A 20,360-nucleotide genomic window follows, 5' to 3' on the forward strand; every position below is an offset into this window, starting at 1 on the left:
TAAGGCCTCCATCTTCCCTTTGTTATGAGTGCCATACCCGTGGACTTCGGTGGAAGCCAGAAGGCAGAATATAGGCTCTGCAGTTTGACCAAAGATGTAGCTTATCTCTCACCACTTGCATCGTATTCAGCTGTTCTTAAATGCCACACTTCGTTCAGTAGTTCTTCTTTCTTTCAAGCCAATCTTCAAGAAAATATTTCATAACAGCTCCCATCTATGGGATAATTATGCTTAGTTAGCTGTACTCGACAGTGACAATTTCATAACATGCCAAAAACAGGTACCCATTAAATTCCTTTATTGGAAACAGAAACATTGCATAATTACAGATTTGATGAGGAAAACTGCAAATAGTATAGACTGTTTCTACTGCCAGCAAAATACAGTTATTACAGGATTTATAGACATACAAATATAAAGTGTTTCTTTCATGCCAGATGGTCTGTACGTAACAATGCCATTAGGAGCGTTTAATTGTGCTTCTACAAAACCTTTAAAGAAGAATGAGGTAGAGTTTCCTTTAGTTGATCCAGTATTTTTTTTCACACATCTGTCCTTTACTGTTTTTATATGCTCAGATCCCTGTAAAATACCCTGTTAACTTTAACATTTAAGACAACGGAGACCCTTCAGAGGTGTTTACTTCTCACTCTTAAGCTGCTGATTTCCCACTGCTACAATTCCAAGAACTACTACTGCAGCCTTCTAAATGCCTTGAAGGTCAGGTAGATTGGGATATCTGTCTTTCCAAATTTACTGGTCTGACAGAAATTGTTTGCAAATAGCTTTAGATAAAACTCCTACTTGTCTCCATCATGGCAAAGAATCTTCTGTCAATCTTTACTGTAGTGGCCAGGTTAGATTCCAAACCATTTTCCCAGGAGATGGAGGGAATAGATTCACTCTTTGTCAACATTCTTGACTATTGGGTAGAATTAATGATATATTGGTCTCCTACTTGTAGTTCTGGTCAGCTACTGGGACATCAGAAAATGAATAGAATTTATGGGAACAAAATAGGCCACTGATATGTAGAAAAGTTTCTCAATTTTAGATGGTCTGGATCACTACTATTTGCTTTTATCTATTATTTTACATTTTCATGACGTATATAAATGTGTTGCAGGTTTTAACTCAGCTACTAGGGCTAAAACTATGAAGAACGTAGGCACAGGTGTAGGCATTTAAGCAATCAAATAGGAGCATTCATAAATAGCAATCTACCATGCTACTAGACATTTGGTATACCTGGGTTGTCACTATTTTGGACTGAGTAAGAATGTTAATAATCTTCTGAACTCGTCTTGACTGAAGTAAGGAGATGGGCAATTTTACTCTCATTCCTAGCATACCTGTTCTTGAGACAGAAGTCTTTTCACTTTGCTTTTTGCTCTGATATTTGCTGCCAGCTCTTAGTACTTATCAAAAGCCCAGGGTGCACTTGAAGGACACAGTAGAGAAAATACGTGTTATTTCACCTGAAGAGGTCACAATTCTAGCAGAGACCAAATCGTAATAAAGAGGGGATTTGGTATACAGGAAGGTGATTACATAAGGAATAAGAATGCTTGCATTCTTCTCTTAATCTACCAGGACGTGATAGTTTAAGATAACTGCTCAATGACACTGTATCAAGTTCTAAAATGATAGGCATTGGTTTTATAAAAAGATGCAAAATTTAAAAGACACCATGTTCATATCTTGAAGAACGTGATTATAAAGTGAAAATCAATCTATTCCTGCATGATAGTACTGCCTAAGATAACTTCTGAGCTCTTCCATCTCACACTTAAATGACTGCTAAAAGCATGAGAAAATCAAGTCCTAAAGAGTTAGCAATATCAAGAGAACCAGCTCTTAGAAACTTTCCTAACCCCTGCTTGGTTCAAAAAAAAAATAAAAATAATAAAAAAAGCACTAAGCATATTTGACCTACTTTTCCCTGCATGCCTCTTTGGTCAATAACAAAAATGATCCTGGACAGGAGGATGAAACGTAATATGATGGACTCCAAAGCATTAGAAAATCATTTGGTATGCTATAGCTATTTTTCTCCACAAAGTTGTCTTCTCTTTTTCTACCTTAACTACATTCACCAGATATTTTAAAGACTTTCAAAATGCTTTATCAACCTCTTTATTCCTCCCTAAGATCCTCCCGTGCACATTAAATTTAATATTCTATTTTTTAAATCATGGAGTGAGAATTCAGAACTGTGGTAAATTAAGACAATAAGTTTTATGATAAGCAAGCTCAGTGTAAATTCATGTTCAAAGACAGGCACAAGTGTCTAGCCATGCTATTAATACTAATGAGTTTAAACACCAGCATTTTTAGAAAAGTTGGGTGTGGTAAACCTTGCTGGTGCAATCAGTAATATTTATTTCCATCTGAGCTACTAATTCCAAAATTTCATTTAATATCTAAAGCTTGACTATTCTAATTCAGTATTGCACACATGCTAGGTCCCAATGTACTTTATCATTGAGAGTAAGGAAGAAGTTAAGTTTTGTTTATGGAACTAGTTGTTTATATTCACCAGTTGTGCTACAGACAGCACTCAGATTTTGCGTGGTCATGGAAAATATCCTGAAATTCCCACTAACCATTGGGCTTAAAGCAAGGAATAGGCAGGAGTGCAACTGCATGGTTTTCCACCAATACAATATCTGTAATCTCTTTTGCTATTATGCAAAGAGATTATTATTTTTATTCCAAATCTTTAGGATAGTGACAAAACACAGTAAAACACAGCTCTGACACTTCCAAAATCTGAAGACTGCAATTCAGAAAACTTATAGCCAAGATTCATTCAGAGGTCTGTCTCAGTGCTATGTGGCAAGGTGTACCTCTAGAATAGCTGCAGTATAATGATTCTACATTGAGAGGTACAATGCTTCCTCCAGTCATCACTTTTAAAGAAGATATCACTGTTTGAGAGGAGGAGGTGAACTTTCTTTTCATGAAATTTCTGCATGCTGCTATATATTCTGAACTACGTATTTTACTTGTTTGTGGGTTCACATAGCAAAACAAATATATTTCTCAGTCAGATAACCTTTTACTTCTGCATAATCAAGATAATTTCAAGGATTGCTTCAGAGTGGAAGTATTGTACTGTACTAGGTATTTTTGTCTGCTGCTTAAAAAGCTTTCTGGAAAGCTTATTTGATCTGTAATAAAAGAAGCTTTTTTTTTTTTTTCCCAAGACTTTGGATTAGAGTCAAAAGCAGTAGGATTGGTACTGCTACTACTCTGCACTTAAAAACAGATTAGAATACTTGTCCAGGGTCAGTCTGTTCAGGCATTACATGCTCAGGTAGAAAAATGCAATTCTGATCCCTGAACACCTGCAAGATGAAGAAAACTTTTTTTTTTTTAATAAACTATCACTACTGCTGAAAGCAAAATCAATGCAAAATTTGCTTAAAGGGCCACTTTTAGTTTTGAGACGAAAGGACACCATGACAGGAGAGGCAGAGGTAAAGTGTTTGCAAATCTGTTTGCAGGGAGAGAAATACAAAAGAATGGCCTACCGCAGGCCATGCTCGGCCATTGTTTACACCTTCCCACCTCTCAGTATACAAGCCTGCCACTAGGATGTTAAAATTTACCATTGGAAGGGTGTATCCCATGCAGAGAAAAAAATGTGCCATAGTCTAACAGGCTGAGCTATCATATTTGTATTCTACTTTGTAGCAAGGCACTATCAACAGACAGATCACACTAAGCAATCTGCTGAGATTAGGTAGATTGTTTTGGAGAGGCCACTGACTTCAAGAGGGTTTCCCCTCTAAACAGGTGGCTATGGAACCATTCCCAGCTGTTTTTCTGTCTACCTCCATCAAAGCCCATGTAGTACACAGACATTTCAAAAAACTCACATTACAAATCACTCTTTCAAATATCCAAATTTTTCCAAACTAATGTTGTTCATTCCTGAGGAAAAATAAGAATATAGTAAGTGTGCAGGAGAATACCAATAATCTCTCTGTTGAATGAGGTAAGCTCAACAAGAGCTAAACAAGTAAACAAGGTAAGCTAAACAAGAGTTTACCTAGAAAGAAGAGTGGAAGACAATTGCTTTTTGGCTTGAGAGAGCTGAACAGGTGTAAGTAAAGGCTGGGGCAGAGATCTCTCACTACCTTGGCTTTTGTCTTGTCAGATTTCCTTTCTACATCCCAGAAAAATCACATTTGCTTTGCTCTGCTACAGACTGAAAAGATTATCTACTCTAAGCAGAGACCTTTATTAGCATTCTTACTCAAGTTTGTCACTATAAATCCTCAGTGAATTTGCCCTCATTACAGTTAAGAATCTATTTAAGTAACACCAGTTGCTGATGCCACAACTCTTGGCATCAGAACAGTCTGTATGAAATACCAATTTCATGAAACGATCACTCATTTGACGGACTTCTTTCCTGAAACTTGAATCATACTCACCAAACTGAAAATTAAGGACATGCTCAATACTGAAAATAATAATCAAAAGAATGAAAGGGAGAAGAAAGAACATACAAAAATTAGAGTTCATCATTATAATTTTAAAGTACCAGTGTTTGTAAAGCACAAACATGTGAAAGTCTGAATCTCATTTGATCAACCCAATTAGACATTAAATAATTGCAGACAATTATGCAAATATCACACAACAATATTAATTTGTTGATCTTTTTTGAACAGTCTCAATTCTCCTAATGTTAGACTATCTTATGTCTTAAATGATCAATCAACAGAACCATAACTAAGTAATGAAGAATGGATAATTGCCTAGTTATGATGTACCATACTCTTTCTATGTAAATCTGTTGCAATTAAACAAATAGGGCACATGGAAAAGAGATGGCAGATGTTCTTTTACAATCTATTAGTAGCTCAGGGAATACCACAGTTCCCTCAAAGAAATTTTACAGGCAAAAAAAAAAAAAGGAGAACACAATACCAAACACAATTATTTACCCATATTATTTCTTTCCTTTGGTTAACAGGATAAAAAACAGCAGTGGAATACAGGGTAGGACATCATGCAAGATCAGAAGAATTTCCTGTATGATGCTGACCAAATAGCTCCCTTTATTTAGGTTTTAAATTTTAAAATCTAGAATCTATCTACCTGGATTTACAAACAACCACAATGTTGAGTTTCACGTGAGAAACAGCCACAGCTAGAGTAAAACATGTAACCAAGACGTTAAAGACAACAGTTGACCATACACACACTACATTTTCATTCTTCTCTGCTAGAAAACTTTATGCATTTCTGTGGGTCATTCCAGCTTCAACCCTTTTAATTTTGAAGTCTCCATCAACTGAATATGTACAATAGAAGGAGAGGTGTTTCTCTGTTTGGTATAGGCAACAGTGCAAACCACAATAAATGAAACTACTTGATTTCCTCACATTAAATTACTTGCATCCAATTTAAGAAGAGTTTTACACAACTTTCAGCTTCTAAACCACAGTAAAATAATTATTCAAACTGGTCCTTATTCATTTCAGCTAGTGAATAGATTAATGCTGGTATTCTCATGCCATCATGGGGATTTTTGATACGAGATACCCATCAACTCTATCAAGATTCTGAGATGCTAATGGATCGTTCAACCACTTTTCCATATATCTGAATTCAGATACTTCCACTTTTCCTTTAGCTGCTAAATCTAAGATGAACATAAGGGGACAAATTTATACAGTTCAGTAACAGGAAGCCATATGTGGTTGCTCATTACATGACTTTTACAAAGCTACATGCCACATTTTAGTTAAAGGCACTCTTTAGTTATGATACATGCCTCATCAGATAAAACTCTCTACCCCACATTGCATCTTGACATATTCCTCTTGTTAATTTTTCTACCCACCTTCTTAAAGAAAAATGAAAGACTACCAGCAGCTTATAACATATAGTAAGATACTGAACAAAGACAAGCACACTATACCAGTTCAAATGGTTGGAAAAGCAGACACACAGTACTATTGCTACTGTAAGAGAAACAAATTTTTGTGCTTGCAGTTGTATTCTAAAGACAAAACTGTCTAATGTTTTAACAATAGTTACATTGTCAGAGAAAACCTTCAACTGTTCTTCATTAAAAGATCAGATTGGACCACAGTGAAAGACAGTAAAAGTCATGATTTGAGGGAGCAAAAAAAAGATGGCTAAGTAGGGGGGTATGTCTTTAAAATATGACCAAAAATGAACAGGAAAGCCATAATGCTACTTTTCAGCAGTTGTATAAGGCATGGATGGTCTATTAGAAATTCTACTTTGCCTTTTTGAACTATGTTAACAGATGCCAGTAACTACAAAAATCTTATAAAGCATGGGAGAGATGTTGTTGGGTCGTCATCTTAAAAAAAAATAAAAATAAAAATAAAAAACGCCATACAATAAAGTGCTAAATATTTCCCTTAATACTGGCAGCATCTCTACTGCACACTATGGAAATAAATGTTTCTTCTTACTGAACTCCATTAGTGTCAGTAAAGATCCACCAGTTTTATACTGAAGTAGCACTTCGGAACATTGATACAGAATATGATCATCCTCTTTGGCTAGAGATATCTTAAAGCCATTTGACAAATCATTGCGCAAAAAGACAAAGCTAATAAATATTACAGGATATTTCTTAGTGAACAGATGTTATTTCTCTAACTATGGGATATATACTTTATAATGTTTCCAGATAATATCAAGACAGCATGTAAGAGAATAGCGGAATATGAACATCAGAACAAAACCAGGGTTTGCATTAAATCTCTTTCTGTCTTGGGCTAGGTATTTTCTGCTGACAACATAGCTTGCTCCTTAAACAGGAAGACCCAGTTAAGATGCACATGTATTAACGGAGGCTGGATACGTTTCACAGTGAGAAGTGAAGGATGAGAAAATATTTTCCTGATCTAAATCATGTGACTAGATGTTGAAGAAAATTCCTTTTAATTCATCCTCATTCCAAAGGCTTGGTTGCTTTCACTTTGTACAAATGAAGAGCGGTTCAACTTTTACAGCTACTGTTTTGTTTAACATTATTTTCTAGACATTCACCAGAAGGTGACACTGCATCAGCAGCTCTCTGTTAGGCCAGACAATGAGTGATTCTTGTTTCAGCATGGTCTAGCTCAGTCCTGAACATCATGTACACGAGGATGTATTCAGCTGTTAGTGAGGTATGCCCTGCCCAGGCAGCCACTGCTTATCCCCACATGGAGGGAAAGGCAGCAGTCTATCAGGGAGCATTTTGCATGTTAGATCCACTCTGAGTGTGTGGGCCTAAAGGACTGAGCTGTTATTTGAAAGAATACAGATGAAGGAATCCGTGGGACTATGCAAACTCAGAAATCTCCCATACAAGTGGGTTACAAAAGAAAAGAGCATATGGCTAAACTTAACTGTTTCTTGAACACAGAACAAAAGGCAGAATAATGTCAATAGAACCCTGCGGTCAACTAACAGGCAATGTCTGTGTTACACAACTTGCTCTGCTGGTGATGGCAGTTAAAACAAACAAAAACTGAAGAGCAGTTGAAGAGCATTTTACAAATTTTTAGACTGTACATAAGACACAAGGAGGCACTAAGAAACCATTAGGAAAGTTCTATTCCTAACATTTAGCACCTCTACCAAGAAGACAGGCTTCTACTAACAGGCTTACAGTAGAAAACAAAATGATTGTGTTCACATTTGCTGGATTGTGGAAACAATCATCCTGGGAAGTAAATTGATAAAGAAACTATGCTACGCACAGGCAGCTACAGAAGTTGTCATTATTTGTGGTTGTTCTGTCTGGAGGGTCTGAATTCTTTCACCTTCACGACACCAGCACAGCCCAATCGCTGTCTTCTCTTCCATACTGAAAGAAAGCAAAAATAGAGTTTAAGAATAAAAGTTAAAAGTGCACAGTAATGATGATAACAACTTCTTAGATCTATCCTCAGAAGGATTCATATCCAGCACCTTGATAGTAGCTTACATTATTTCTTATATGCCTTCTGTCTTTGATTTGAGCAAAGCCTAAAAGTAGCTTGCAGATTTATACGTCCTTCAACAAGTAAACTATAAAGGGGTGATTCTGATCCTCAGTTAGAGATGATACAGAATAGTCCTGCCTCGCTAAAGCTTTCCATCAATTTGATATTATTATTCCCTGAGGTCAGATCACTAGCTTATTCCTAAGTATGCCCCTGCTCGAGCTCCAGTAAACACACACGTTTTTTTTCTTTCTATTTTCAAGGTGTCATTTTATTACAACATTCTGACTGAACGTGAAATAAAACCAATCACAAATACCACAGAATGCAGTTAGAGAGAATTGCAACCCAAATAAAACAAGGTGTCTTCCCATACATGAACCAGTAGGATCACCAGGCAGAAATGAAAGTGACCTACTACATGGATCTGTTTTCCCTTCCAGGGGAGCACACAGTCCCAAGGCAGCACTTTTGGTTGCTAAATTGGCTCTGTGTTCTAATGCTCTTTGTCACCAGGCCTGTAAACAACACTCCAGAGAGCTGTAAAAATGCACATATGGTTCACGTATGTAAGTAAAGCAGAGGTGGACAGACTAGTGGCGGATGTAGCTTGAGAGCCCTTCCCCTTACAGTACCATATTCAGTGAGCTTGAAAACACTTTTTAGCAAGGAGTAAAGTACTGTTTTTGGAGGCTTTATATATGCTGAAAAGGTCACTTGCTATTCTCTCCAAGAGAGGGTAAAAGAAAGTTCCTCCAAATCCAACTTCTCTATCAGCAGGAAATGAGATAAAGACACACTAACACAGGGAAGAGAGAGTATCTCCAGATAAGGATACGCCAGAAGAACACAATTCTAGATGCACAAGGAAATAACATTCAGTTTGCTTGCATTTTACTCTTTACTCCAGTAAGTAAAGCCTCTAAATGAGCTCTGCGTGTATATCTACTTTTTCTTTTCATTATTAATTTTGGTGTGTCTGTTCTGCAGTTTGTAATGTAGCTGACTAAACAGTGCTATGGTGCTGCACAGGACCTTGGAAAAAATTACTCATTGAAAGGATCTCCAATTTACATTCCCAGATGTCAGTGTGGTTGCCTTGTGAACTGTAACCAAGAAAAAACAGATGTATCATTAGTTTAACCACAAAGTACTGAATTACCCTGATGTGAGGCAATTTTGTTGTGGATGGGGGAAATGGAGGAGAAAAAAAAAAGTCTTTGACCTTCACATCACTGTTTCTCAGAGAAAAGATGACTCCCCCACCACTCACAAATCAGAAAGCAGGGAAAAGACAGGAGATTACTTGGAAGTCTTGATGGCTCTAGGTAGTATCATAATGCTCTGATGCTGATTTCAGAAATTGCAAGGTCTGGTCTGAGTTGCCATTTGACTATGGTTCAAACCTACTTCCAGAATTAAAGAGAGAATGAAGATTCTGACCACAGTCAAGATGTTTTCATTTTGGAAATAAAAGCAGATTCAGTCTCCTTTTCTGACTGTCGAGAACCTTGTGACCTTAGGCTAGGCAATCCCATCCTTCTTTTTCTCCCACAGGTCCTGCTCTGTAAAAACGAACACATCCATTATCCTTCCCTAGCTGTCTTCCACTGGTCTACCCATATAAATTGTGTGACTTTGAGAAATATGTGCTTTTTGACTAAATCTCTGTTCACTGCTGTCTTTGACTTCAGTGTTTAAATGTATTTTATCTCATGCAGTATAAACAATACATTTTACTTTCTATTCACCTATTCCAAGTTGCATCCTGATCTACACTTTAAAGAGTACAGCAAAAGCTTGTTTATTCTCGAAGTATGGAATGCAAAACCACAAAAATATTTGACTGGTATTTCAGTGAGTATGTTTCCAAACAAAAGAATCTGATGTCTGTATCTCCTAACTCAAGAAATTACAGAAGACAGTCTTCTATGACTAATCCATTCATAAGTACACCATTACTATATACATTGTAAATTATTTATCTAAAATCTTTATTGGCCTTAAGTAATCATGATTTCCACTCAGTGACAGGAAGGGAAATGTATATTGCAGTACTACTACTGTCTCTCTCAATTGGTGTGAGAAATTAAATCAGTTCTGCCCATGAGTTTCTAATTTGTCACTCTAGCTCTAGTTCCCACTGAACAGCTGTTCAAATCCAGAGAAATCCTGTTGAACACACAAGACTTGCAAAAGAACAATGAGCAGCATGAAAACAGACTTGAAAACACAATAATCAAGATAATCTGAAAACATTAAACAAGGATGTTTTGTACTCAAAGGAGTCAGTATAATGATATTGGATATGGATCCCTGCACCTCTAGGTCATAGGTTCAAACCCAGGACACTGTTGGTACTGACAGCTATCACTGTCTCACAAATGTCCATTGTCCAGCATGAAATGGATACATTGCCTTAATTCAGGCAACACAATGGCACAGAGACTGAAGCTATGTCTGTCTGTAATTTCCATTGCATTTTATTCTTCAGAACCTGCACATTCGTTGGAGTAAGTCTCAGACTGCTCAAATGATCATAACGCTAGTCCAGTGGTGCTGCAAAGAGATCTTTTCTTCTTTTTCCCTTCTGGTAGAATATATATAAGATCTCTGTGAAAGAGCCTGAAAAATGTCTTGACATTCATGAATGTTATTTATTCAATTTTGTTGTTACAGCATCATTTTCTCTATGACACTCTGTTGTCCACTTGGATGTAAGCTCATACTTCCACACGTAGGAACGTGCAGAAACATAACCAATAAATGCTGAGTGACTCTTAAAGAGAAGGCAGCCTTGAGTCTCTTTAAAACCATGTTTCTAATGATAAAGCATTCAAACTCCCCTGGCTTTTTTAAAGAAGGAAGAAAACACAGAAGTTTGTGTGTATGTAACAATCCAGCAGATTCCAGGAGTGATGGATTTACTGTTGGCCTGCAACTAACGAACACATGCTAAGTACATTCAACTCTGTATGCATAGTTGTAATGTATAAAGGTCCAACGAAGATAAAAGTTAGAAGCAATGCATACTTTTTCAGCCTCCTCCTGAGCCTTGAGGGAAAAGGGAAAGCTGAGGATGGGCAAGGATAAGAGGGGTAGCAGGGAAGGAAGGTAACCTCAGGGAACAAGCTGGATAAATTTATCTTGATTTGTCTTGACTCAGTATCTACTGGCCAGGGGAGGAAGACCCATATTCCACTGTAGTCTTCTGAAACAACTCTGGATTTCACAATCCGTTCTTCTACCGAATGGACTTGCTTATCTTGTAATACAAACGGCTAAAGCAGTACCTAACTCCTCACAGACAACGTTCAAAAAGAAGGTTCTAGAACTGGCCTGAACTCTTTCTGATGCCGAGCTGTTCCATGACTGCAGTTAGAAGTGATCTGTGGAGACTCAAACTGACCATACATTGTTGAAGGCCCTAACTTAGCTTTCAAAAGCATGACGTAGGCATCAGAAGATAACACAAGAATTACACAAATGATAGTAGATGTTAAAGATCCTTGACATACTAACAGAGCAGATGTTGTACATCACAATAAAAAGTATATCAATAAAATTATACAGTCCATAGCCTGTCCCTGACATAAAACCAGAAAGATGGCAAGAAGAAGAAGAAACTGATGGACACCAACAGTGATGTGGTCTATTAGGCACTTAGGGATGAGAAAGATGAAATGGAACTGTGGTATGTAGGATTCTAGGGAAAGTCTATGGTGTAGCCTTTGTTATGTACTGAGATGATAAAAATAATATATATAATTGACCTAGGAACACAGAGTACTAAACCTCTCCCTCCCCTCAACAAATAATAAAATTTAGAACCAAAGATGCCTATGCTTCTTCCTAGCTGTCAGTCCTAGTCTTTAAAGAGAAAGATACAGATCACAAGCCATTATAGTTGGCAGAGCTGAAACAACAGAAATGTGGCAGGAAGAGCATCTTTTTGCCTTCCATGAAAGTTAACTCAGCCACCAACACAAAAGTAACACAATATCAGGACTTCTTTATTGAGCCAGCAATGCTCAATATTATTCTAAGGAAGAAAAGACATTGATCTTGTCATCCTTCTAGTGAAAAACAGGTCAAGTGGTTTTGCTGCAATATTTGAGCTACCAGTCTTAGAAAATATTTGAAAGTTAAAAAAAATGTGGCTATGTTGGAGACCAGTACCTGTGAACTTTAAAAATATGTAGAGAAGCAAGACTAAAGAAGAACACCAAAAGAACCCTGTGTCAGATTATTTCTACACACGAGTAAAAGGCCTGTAAAACAGAAAATTCAGTTTTAGGAATCTGTCTTAAGAAGTTCTGATTATTTTAAGGGATCCATACAGTTGCTGGGTACTGCAACAGAACTCAGTGTTCACTGGCAGGAAGTATAAAAATTTTAGTAGCAAGTCTAAGAACCTCCTTGAGCCAAAAGCTAAGAATGCAGAGCAGTAACTATCAGATGAAAAATTATGACAACACTGGCAAACAGCTACTATTATCAAATCTAAAATAAAGGGCCTAGCAACTTACCAATACCTACTCCTATCCCCAAATCCCCCACATTAAGTACCGTAAAAAAAAGGAAAAGAAAACAGTCAAATAAAATAAGGAGGGTCATCATGTTCTGCTCATTTATGGTAAAAGAAACAATATTGATTTCCATGCCCAGACATGCAAGACAAGCACAGATTCCATACAGAATGTGATATTTAGCAAATCACAGAGGAAGAAACTGTTTTAGGAACAAGAGGTGGCCTTGTGATTGGAAAGTACTGAGAAACAGAAATGATCAGCTTGCTGTACCTAGTGCTTACTACTTTGCATATCTCTTTATTGATTAGCCCATACTCATCCATGATTGTGGTTATTAAGATGCTTCATCTATTTTTTCCCTTCAAAGGGAAGCTTGTAACAACTGTACTGGATTTTTACGGGTAACAGTAATATCTTGCAACAATATCCAGTTTGGAAGATCAAGGGAAAAAATATACCACTCTCCATCCATACAACTTTTTCTCATCTTGAGAAAATAAGGATAGATTAACCACAGCAAACTAAGACATAATACTATGCCTATAGCACCATTATTAAAAATACTTGTTTCCAATGTTTTCATATTGTCACCTTTTACTATTTTATGTGGTTAAAGAAGAGCAAACATCTTACCTGGATATCACTTAGCTTATTCAGGAATCGGGTTGTTAACTGAGGTCCATTCTCCATAGTTGGAACGTGCAAATGCTAACAATGAGTAAAGAATGTTGGGGTGGGAAAGTGGAGAAGATGGAAGGGAGATAAGACGGAGAGAGAAGAGAGAGAAAATAACATATAATAATAGCTTTATATAAATATAAATCCCTTTGGGTCAACAAGGATTTGAATAAGTATTTATCAAGCTTCCTAGTCCTCCTTAAAAGTAGGTAAGGTTTGTTGTAATGTTTTTATAGGAGAGCTTGCTCAGCCAGTGAAAAGTTAAATTAGTTGTACTGTCATGCTGTTTTTGAACAAAGGCCAATCTAAGCCTTCCAAAAGATCCATCCAAAACAGACAGTTAATTGTACAGGCAAAGGCAGAACTGCTACATACAGTAATCCACACTACTTATCAATACTCTGCACCTGGATGTCTCTCATATTATCTTACCACATGATAATATCAATACATTTTTTCCATTTTACTAATTCAAGAATTATCACTTTACATACTTTTACTGTACTTCTCATATTTGATGCAACAAAACACTCCCATATATTCAGCTGAAATTCTCCAGCCTTGTGAACTAACTTTGCTCTGATTTAACAGCATCAAGTCAGCCCAATAGGCTGAAGAATTACCCTGTGGAATTCCACTCGTACAGGAGAAATCTCCAACATTGCATATAATAGATAGAGGAAGATGGGCATCCTCCTGACACAGCTCTTCCATCAGAGCAGTGCTCCCTGGCATGAGGGGCGACAAAGAGATGAACTTAAGGAAGAAAAAATGCAGTGGGTCAGAAATTTGGTTCCCTGAAGAAATCGTTCCCTTTCTCACCTGTCTCAGAAGCCTGATATTTTTGAAAAAATGCTCAATAACAGGAAGGCTGAAGAATTTATTTTTCTCTATTTCCAAACAGGCTGGGAACTATTACACTTATTTTCAGGAACTGAGATTTTGTGATTTTAACTAAGAAAACAAACAAACAAAAGATGAGAGGGAATGCCCTATTCTGACAACATACTGGTAACTCATTTGGCAAATAACATACTGACACTGTTCATCTTTCTACAAGCCTCAGGCAGCACTCTTTTTCTACCTCATTTGTGGGTTTCTTTGTTGTTGGTTGTCGGTTTTGTTTTGTTTTGCTTGATTGTTTTGTTTTTCTTTTGACTAAAATTCATTATGAGAAAATTCTGGAGAGGCCAAAAAAAAAAAAAATCTTACCTTGCCCTTGTACAAAATTTTGGAGATAGGACATACAATACAGGCTGTTCCAGCACCAAACATCTCCTTCACTCTGCTCTCTTCCAAGGCAGCTGTCAGGTCACTCATGGTGATGTATCGCTCAGACACTTTAAATTCTCCCTGCACAAGAAGAATCAAACGGAAATTGTAAAAAGTTTAACAAATTTCGGTGTTTGTTGTTGTTTGTTTTCCATGGTTGAAACATCTCTAATAGAACTATCTCTTATTTTTACTTAGCCCAGTTGCAACCAGCTAAGTTTTGGCTGTGATTTTGTGATCTCTTCCAACCTTGTAGTATCACACAAGATAGACTAACAAAAAGGAAGCCAGTGATTTGGCAGGTAGAATGCTGATGACTAAGTGGCACTTCCTTTTGATTTGGCACACAATGTCAAATATTGCATTAGGGAATAATACAGCAGAATTTGTCATGGGTTATGTGACACAGAATCTGACTACTTATGGTCTCTAGAGTGCAGAAGTTTGTACAAAAACGACCCTTGTACAAGAACTTTCCATCCCACTCTTGGACGATTCCTAAGCAAAATACCGTTTGTTAATTCCACCTGTAATGGCAGCTGGATGCAGTACTTTTCTGTAACACCTGGTGAAATTTTACACTGCAGTCTGCATTCAGTTGTCACCTACAGAAATTAACTGTACCGCAGGTATGCATAAAGCAATTCACATTGGACAGTCTTTAAAAAGGAAAAAAAGTTTACCTTCTATAAGTGTTGAAGAATGAATAGCAACTGATTGAGGGAAAGCTTTTAAAGAGCAATAGTAAACACTGACCTTTGTAACATTCAAGTCATGGCTTTATGTAGACTTTATTGTCCTACCAGGCCAAACTAAAGTTTAGCCCTTGCTTTATATGCAAGCTTTTAAACATGGAACAGAGGTGCAAAAGAGAGCAAAGAAATGTGATTAGCTCTGGAAAAGACAGCATTTCAAGAGAAAGGCAGGGACACACTGTAAGCAAGTTTTCAGATAGGTTAGTAAATGGAGGACAGGAAGATAAGAATGATTTTTGAGAGAGTAGAAGACACCTAATTATTCATGAGCACTGAGGTGAGAGAGACTCTGATGTCTCACTGACAGGCCCTAGCAACCAGGAATACCTGTCTGTCTTGTAAAGGAGACAAGTCTGAGAGGTGCATGTGCATATCTATACTAGTTTTAATCTAGATCACAGTAGTACTAGTATGAGTAAAGATGCATGAGAGTCCAATGTAGATCAACAAGTGACATATGTACCCCATGAAGCACGTGCTTAGCTTTCTTCATTATGCTTAGCTCTCTTCATTACATTCAACTGCAAACTGTATTTCAGGAAGTTTTTCAACTACAGGCAGTTGGAAGCTTAGAGAACACCAAGGGGAAAGTATCACACATGCCTACCTTATTCCTGTTATTCCTCCCTGAACATAACCCTGAGCAAAACCAGGAAACAGGAGGATGGGCTAAATGAACCTTTGGCTGTATGGTATTTTTACCCAAGGTACAATCAAATACAGTACAGGCAGCTAGTCCATTCAAGTGCCATATAGGTACTTGGGATGGGTACATTACACAATTGGAATCTGTAAGCAGATAGATGACTAAGATTGTGGGTTAATTTTAGGCTTCATGCTAGCTATTAGGAGTAAGGGTGGAACCATGAGAAATAAGTGGAGAGACAGGCAGACAGTGTTGATAACTAAAGTATAGTTGTGGTCACACATGGTAATTGTTTCTATCCTTGCTTGATATTGTTGGTACTAGTGGATTTAATGAGAACTTTCATATTAAATACTATATGGAGCTACTTTAACGAGCTCAGTATTGTTCTCTGTGACAGTTTTGGGTATTCTGATGAAGTTGCTAGGAATCTATGAATCAATATGCTTGTTAGCTCCCATTTAGGTTAATGGATTTGACTAGACCAGTTGAACTTCCAGATACTGAACAGCAGAAATACATATTTTTGTAGATGTTATAACATGATGTTTGAAACCATTACTGGAAAGGTCAAAACACTCACCCAGTTGCGTGCCAGATCCAAAATGCTCTGTCTTGTCACTCCTGGAAGGATGATGCCATCTAAAGGTGGGGTTGCCAGTTCGTTTTCTGTCAAATACAAGAGAAATTAAACAAAACAGTCAAAACCCACCAAAAATGAAAATCAAAAACTTGTTGAATATTATCAGAAATGTTTTCTGCTCTGTAAGATGCAACATTTTTCAGAGTTCTGTGAACACAAACTGCTCAAATTCAACTCCAACACATTACTGTTGAGTGTTTGAAACCTTTTGACTACACATGAGTGGACAGGGAAGAAATACATTTAATACATTAATAAATACATGGTAAAGGCTAGTAGTAAGATTTATTGCTCAGCATTATTCCATAATAATGGATTCACTAAATAGTTATTGGGAACCACTGAACAGCTCAGTCTTCAAATTCAGACTAGAGAGGCACAAGGGAAAGCCAGGCCTAATAATGCCAGGGAAGATCATGACTCTCCCTGAACCACTTCAACTTATTTAGGAACATGGGGTTCAGTATTCCAAACATTATTATGAAACATTTGCCAGGAATTTTGAAGCTCATTTACTGAATTAGCAAAGCAGTAAAAACCTTGCCAAATGCATTTTGAAAAGAGACCGCCTTAATGATCTTTCCTCTTAGATAAAAAAGATAAATGTTCATCCAACACTAACTAATGAAACAGTAATACATGGTGATTCATGCTTGGTAAATACTTAAATTTACAGTCAGTGGGTCTTTCAGGAATACTCTTCATATTTTTTTCTAACCATTTTCCCTTCCCATTGAGGATCCCTTATTTTTGTTGAACATTATCCAGCTCATTAAATCCACAAACCATGATGTTTTTTTGTCACCTAGGTAAGAACAAATCAAAGAACAAGATATGCATCTTTATGTTGTCGTTATGCCCCTTTACCCTTCATGGCAAGCAATCACTGAATCTAGGCCTGTCTGAACCAGTCTTGAAGAAGGAGCAGCCGTAAAAAATCTCTAAAGGTCCTGCAAGAATTTGCAGCTGGGTAGAAGAGAGAAACATGCTATTCATCCTTGCATTGAGAGAGACCAATTTGAACTTAGCAGCTGAACACCCTGTTTTCAGCAGTCAGATAGATAATGTGTGCACAAGCACTGCCTGGCAGCTAGTGCATACACAGCTCCAGGCTGACTACAGCATGCTGTCTCTCCTCCTCAGGACTTTGGGAGCTGGGGTGGAATAGAAGAACAAAGGATAATAAATGGAATTGTTCATTGAATCTGCTACTCATTGTCCATTCTCTTGGGAAATCTGTTACTTTTTAATGCAACCAACTCTGGATTTATTTATATTAATAAATAGATGTTTTTTCCAACCTATGCTTCCACATTCCTTTTATGAGGATCCACACGCACATATGTAATCGACATAAACTGTCATCTCAAAACGTGTAATGAGCTGCCCTAGAATAGGCTATATACATTCTGCTCTAGTTTGACTCACCCTCACCAGTAGTACCATTCCCTAACCTATCTCAGATTCCTAAGTACAACAGTGGTCTCTTCTTTCTCGTGTAGTCAGGAACAATACAAAGTTCTTCACTCCTAATCACGATGCCCATCACATCCTAATTCTGGCACAGCTACCAAAAGAAGAGGACTTGAAAACTTTCCATGAGCCACAGACCTCCATTCTGAACAGTAGAAAGCTGACAGTGCATTTTCAACCTCACCTGCTATGGACTCTGCAGACACAGTCATATACAAGTCTTTCTCAAGCAGAAAGCTTCAAATAACATGGACCTTAATACCACAGTTTGTGACTACATACCTGATAACATTCTCTTTCTGGTGCTTTTGCTACAAATCTTGGCCAGAACCCGTTTAAGTTCAACAAAGCTTATTAATTGATTTGAGCTATTTTGAAAAGATGCCAGGTCAGACCATCCCCCAAACAGCACTGAGCAGACAGGACATGGGAGTCTCATAATGTTTCAAACAACCTGTTCTGTATTATTTTGTCAAGTATACATATGATGTCTACCAGCCTAGGGCCACCTAAAGAACATTTGCTCCCCTGGGTATCTGGCAGAGCTGATAATACTATACAACAAGGCATGCCAAAATATTTGTTCTCTCTGTGAATTGATGCCAAAGTAGGCTCCATGTGACACCAGATTTTCCATCTCCAGGAATGCAGGCTGTGAGCTCAGGCTCAGTTTGCCTTCTGAGTTATTTTGGTGGGCTAGGAGCCTTAGAATTTATAGCAGTAAGAAAAGGGTAAAACATCATTTGAAGGAAAATGTTGGGGCTTCTCTTCTTTTTACTATTGTTATTACTTGTTATAATAGTAGCACTTTAAGTCCAGTGACCCATTGCACCAGACATGGTATAGGCATGCCATAACAATGGAACTCCCATGGAGAGTTTAAAGGTATTTTTAAAATGAAGTCTTGCATTTTACATAGCTTCAATTTTAACACATCTGCATTTATGAACATACAGCAGATAATATTCCAAACATGGGATGCCTTCAGTACTAGTCAGACAACAACAATGCAGAGAAATTTACCAAAATGATAATGTATATGAAGTGAACTTCAGGGTCAATGAGAACCCAGTGAACCCTGATTTCACGGGTGTGAATGGCTGACTTTTGTTCCAAATTTGTTCTGGACCTTTCTATTTCTTTCTTCTCCTTATTTCCCTCAGGCTTTTCTTCTACTCTCCCCTCATGCAATCATTCCACCTTTTCATCTCTGCTGATTTCCTTTCCTCAATTACCTCTCTCCTTTTCTTTGTCTGCCGTATCATTCATGCTGCTCTTCCCTCCATGCTTTTGCTATGAACTTCTATTAGAGCAGAAGAAACAATAATCACTTTGTTAGTAGTCTACTTGCACAACATACTCCCACAGCAGAAATAATTCTCCACTTACAGAACAGTAATCAAGCTTGCATGTTATTTTACCTGAGTGTTCCAGTAAGTCCTTTAAAATATACCTTATGTATGCTGTTTTGAAGTGGGTGCTATTAATTCCCATTTTAATAACAGCACAAAAAAGTAAATAATGCCTGATTACTTTTCACAATGCCTTAACAGTAAAGCTAGAAGTAGAGCCCAAATGGTTCCAAATCAGTCTTAAGAAACTGAATTTTTGGCAAATGTGTACAGATTTCATAGTTAGCAACCTTCAGGTTGGACATACATTTAAATTTCAATGTTTTCCACAAAGTCAAGCTTATGTTCTAGGAAGAAGAAAAAACATTATTAAAGGAAATAAGAGTTTTAGTGTTAACAGCCTCTTGGGACTGTTATGTACTCTGAAGAGGCAGGTGGACAGTATAGCAGGGTGAACAAAATTTTCATTTTGTGAACATACACTATAAATAGTTATTGACGAATGGAATATCACGCTCCTTTATTTATGCAACAGCATTGATCCAGATTTGGTCATATCACAAACCTCAACCAGAGGAACGGGGGAACACAAAAGTAGCATAGATAATATCATATAATTTTACAAGAAATTACTTAATTTCCTACCACTTCCTCCACAATGTTACAAATGAGACGTTTTTCCAGGCTCCCTCACTACCCAAGACAATGTGTCATGTTTAGTCACAATGCTGTAACTGAAAATATATAGCAAAGGCTTACAAAAAAAAAGCCTGCTGTCACTGGAAGCATAGATGTTCTTTAGACTGGACTTTACTGAGCTGGGTCCTTGGTTTGTTACACACCACGTAGAACACATTCAGACTATTCTACAGTGACCTCTTAACACACAAACAGGGGCATTTTCCTTTTGATGATGATTTGCAATTTCTGCCTCACTTTTTTGTGTTAGATCATTCTCTCTCTCAGCTGCAGAATTTGCATAACAAAACAAAAACACTGCCTAAGTATCTGTTGTGAAGTGAGAGAAAATAATAGC

The 20,360-nt window shown here is 37.3% G+C and overlaps 1 protein-coding gene across 1 annotated transcript in view; it reads right to left on the minus strand.

Annotated features, from left to right (window-relative positions):
- Window positions 1-281: 281 nt before the first annotated feature.
- Window positions 282-20,360, minus strand: part of BCAT1 (branched chain amino acid transaminase 1) — a 67,438-nt gene continuing 47,359 nt past the window's right edge. Inside the window, exons 8-11 of the mRNA XM_013195980.3 lie at window positions 16,440-16,525; window positions 14,396-14,536; window positions 13,139-13,213; window positions 282-7,855 (exon numbers count right to left, since the gene is read on the minus strand). Of these exons, the coding sequence (XP_013051434.1) occupies window positions 7,814-7,855; window positions 13,139-13,213; window positions 14,396-14,536; window positions 16,440-16,525 (344 nt within the window). The 3' untranslated portion in view covers window positions 282-7,813. The remainder of the gene's footprint in view (window positions 7,856-13,138; window positions 13,214-14,395; window positions 14,537-16,439; window positions 16,526-20,360) is intronic.

This window comes from Anser cygnoides, chromosome 1 (assembly GCF_040182565.1).
Source record: "Anser cygnoides isolate HZ-2024a breed goose chromosome 1, Taihu_goose_T2T_genome, whole genome shotgun sequence".
NCBI classification, from domain to species: Eukaryota; Metazoa; Chordata; class Aves; order Anseriformes; family Anatidae; genus Anser; species Anser cygnoides.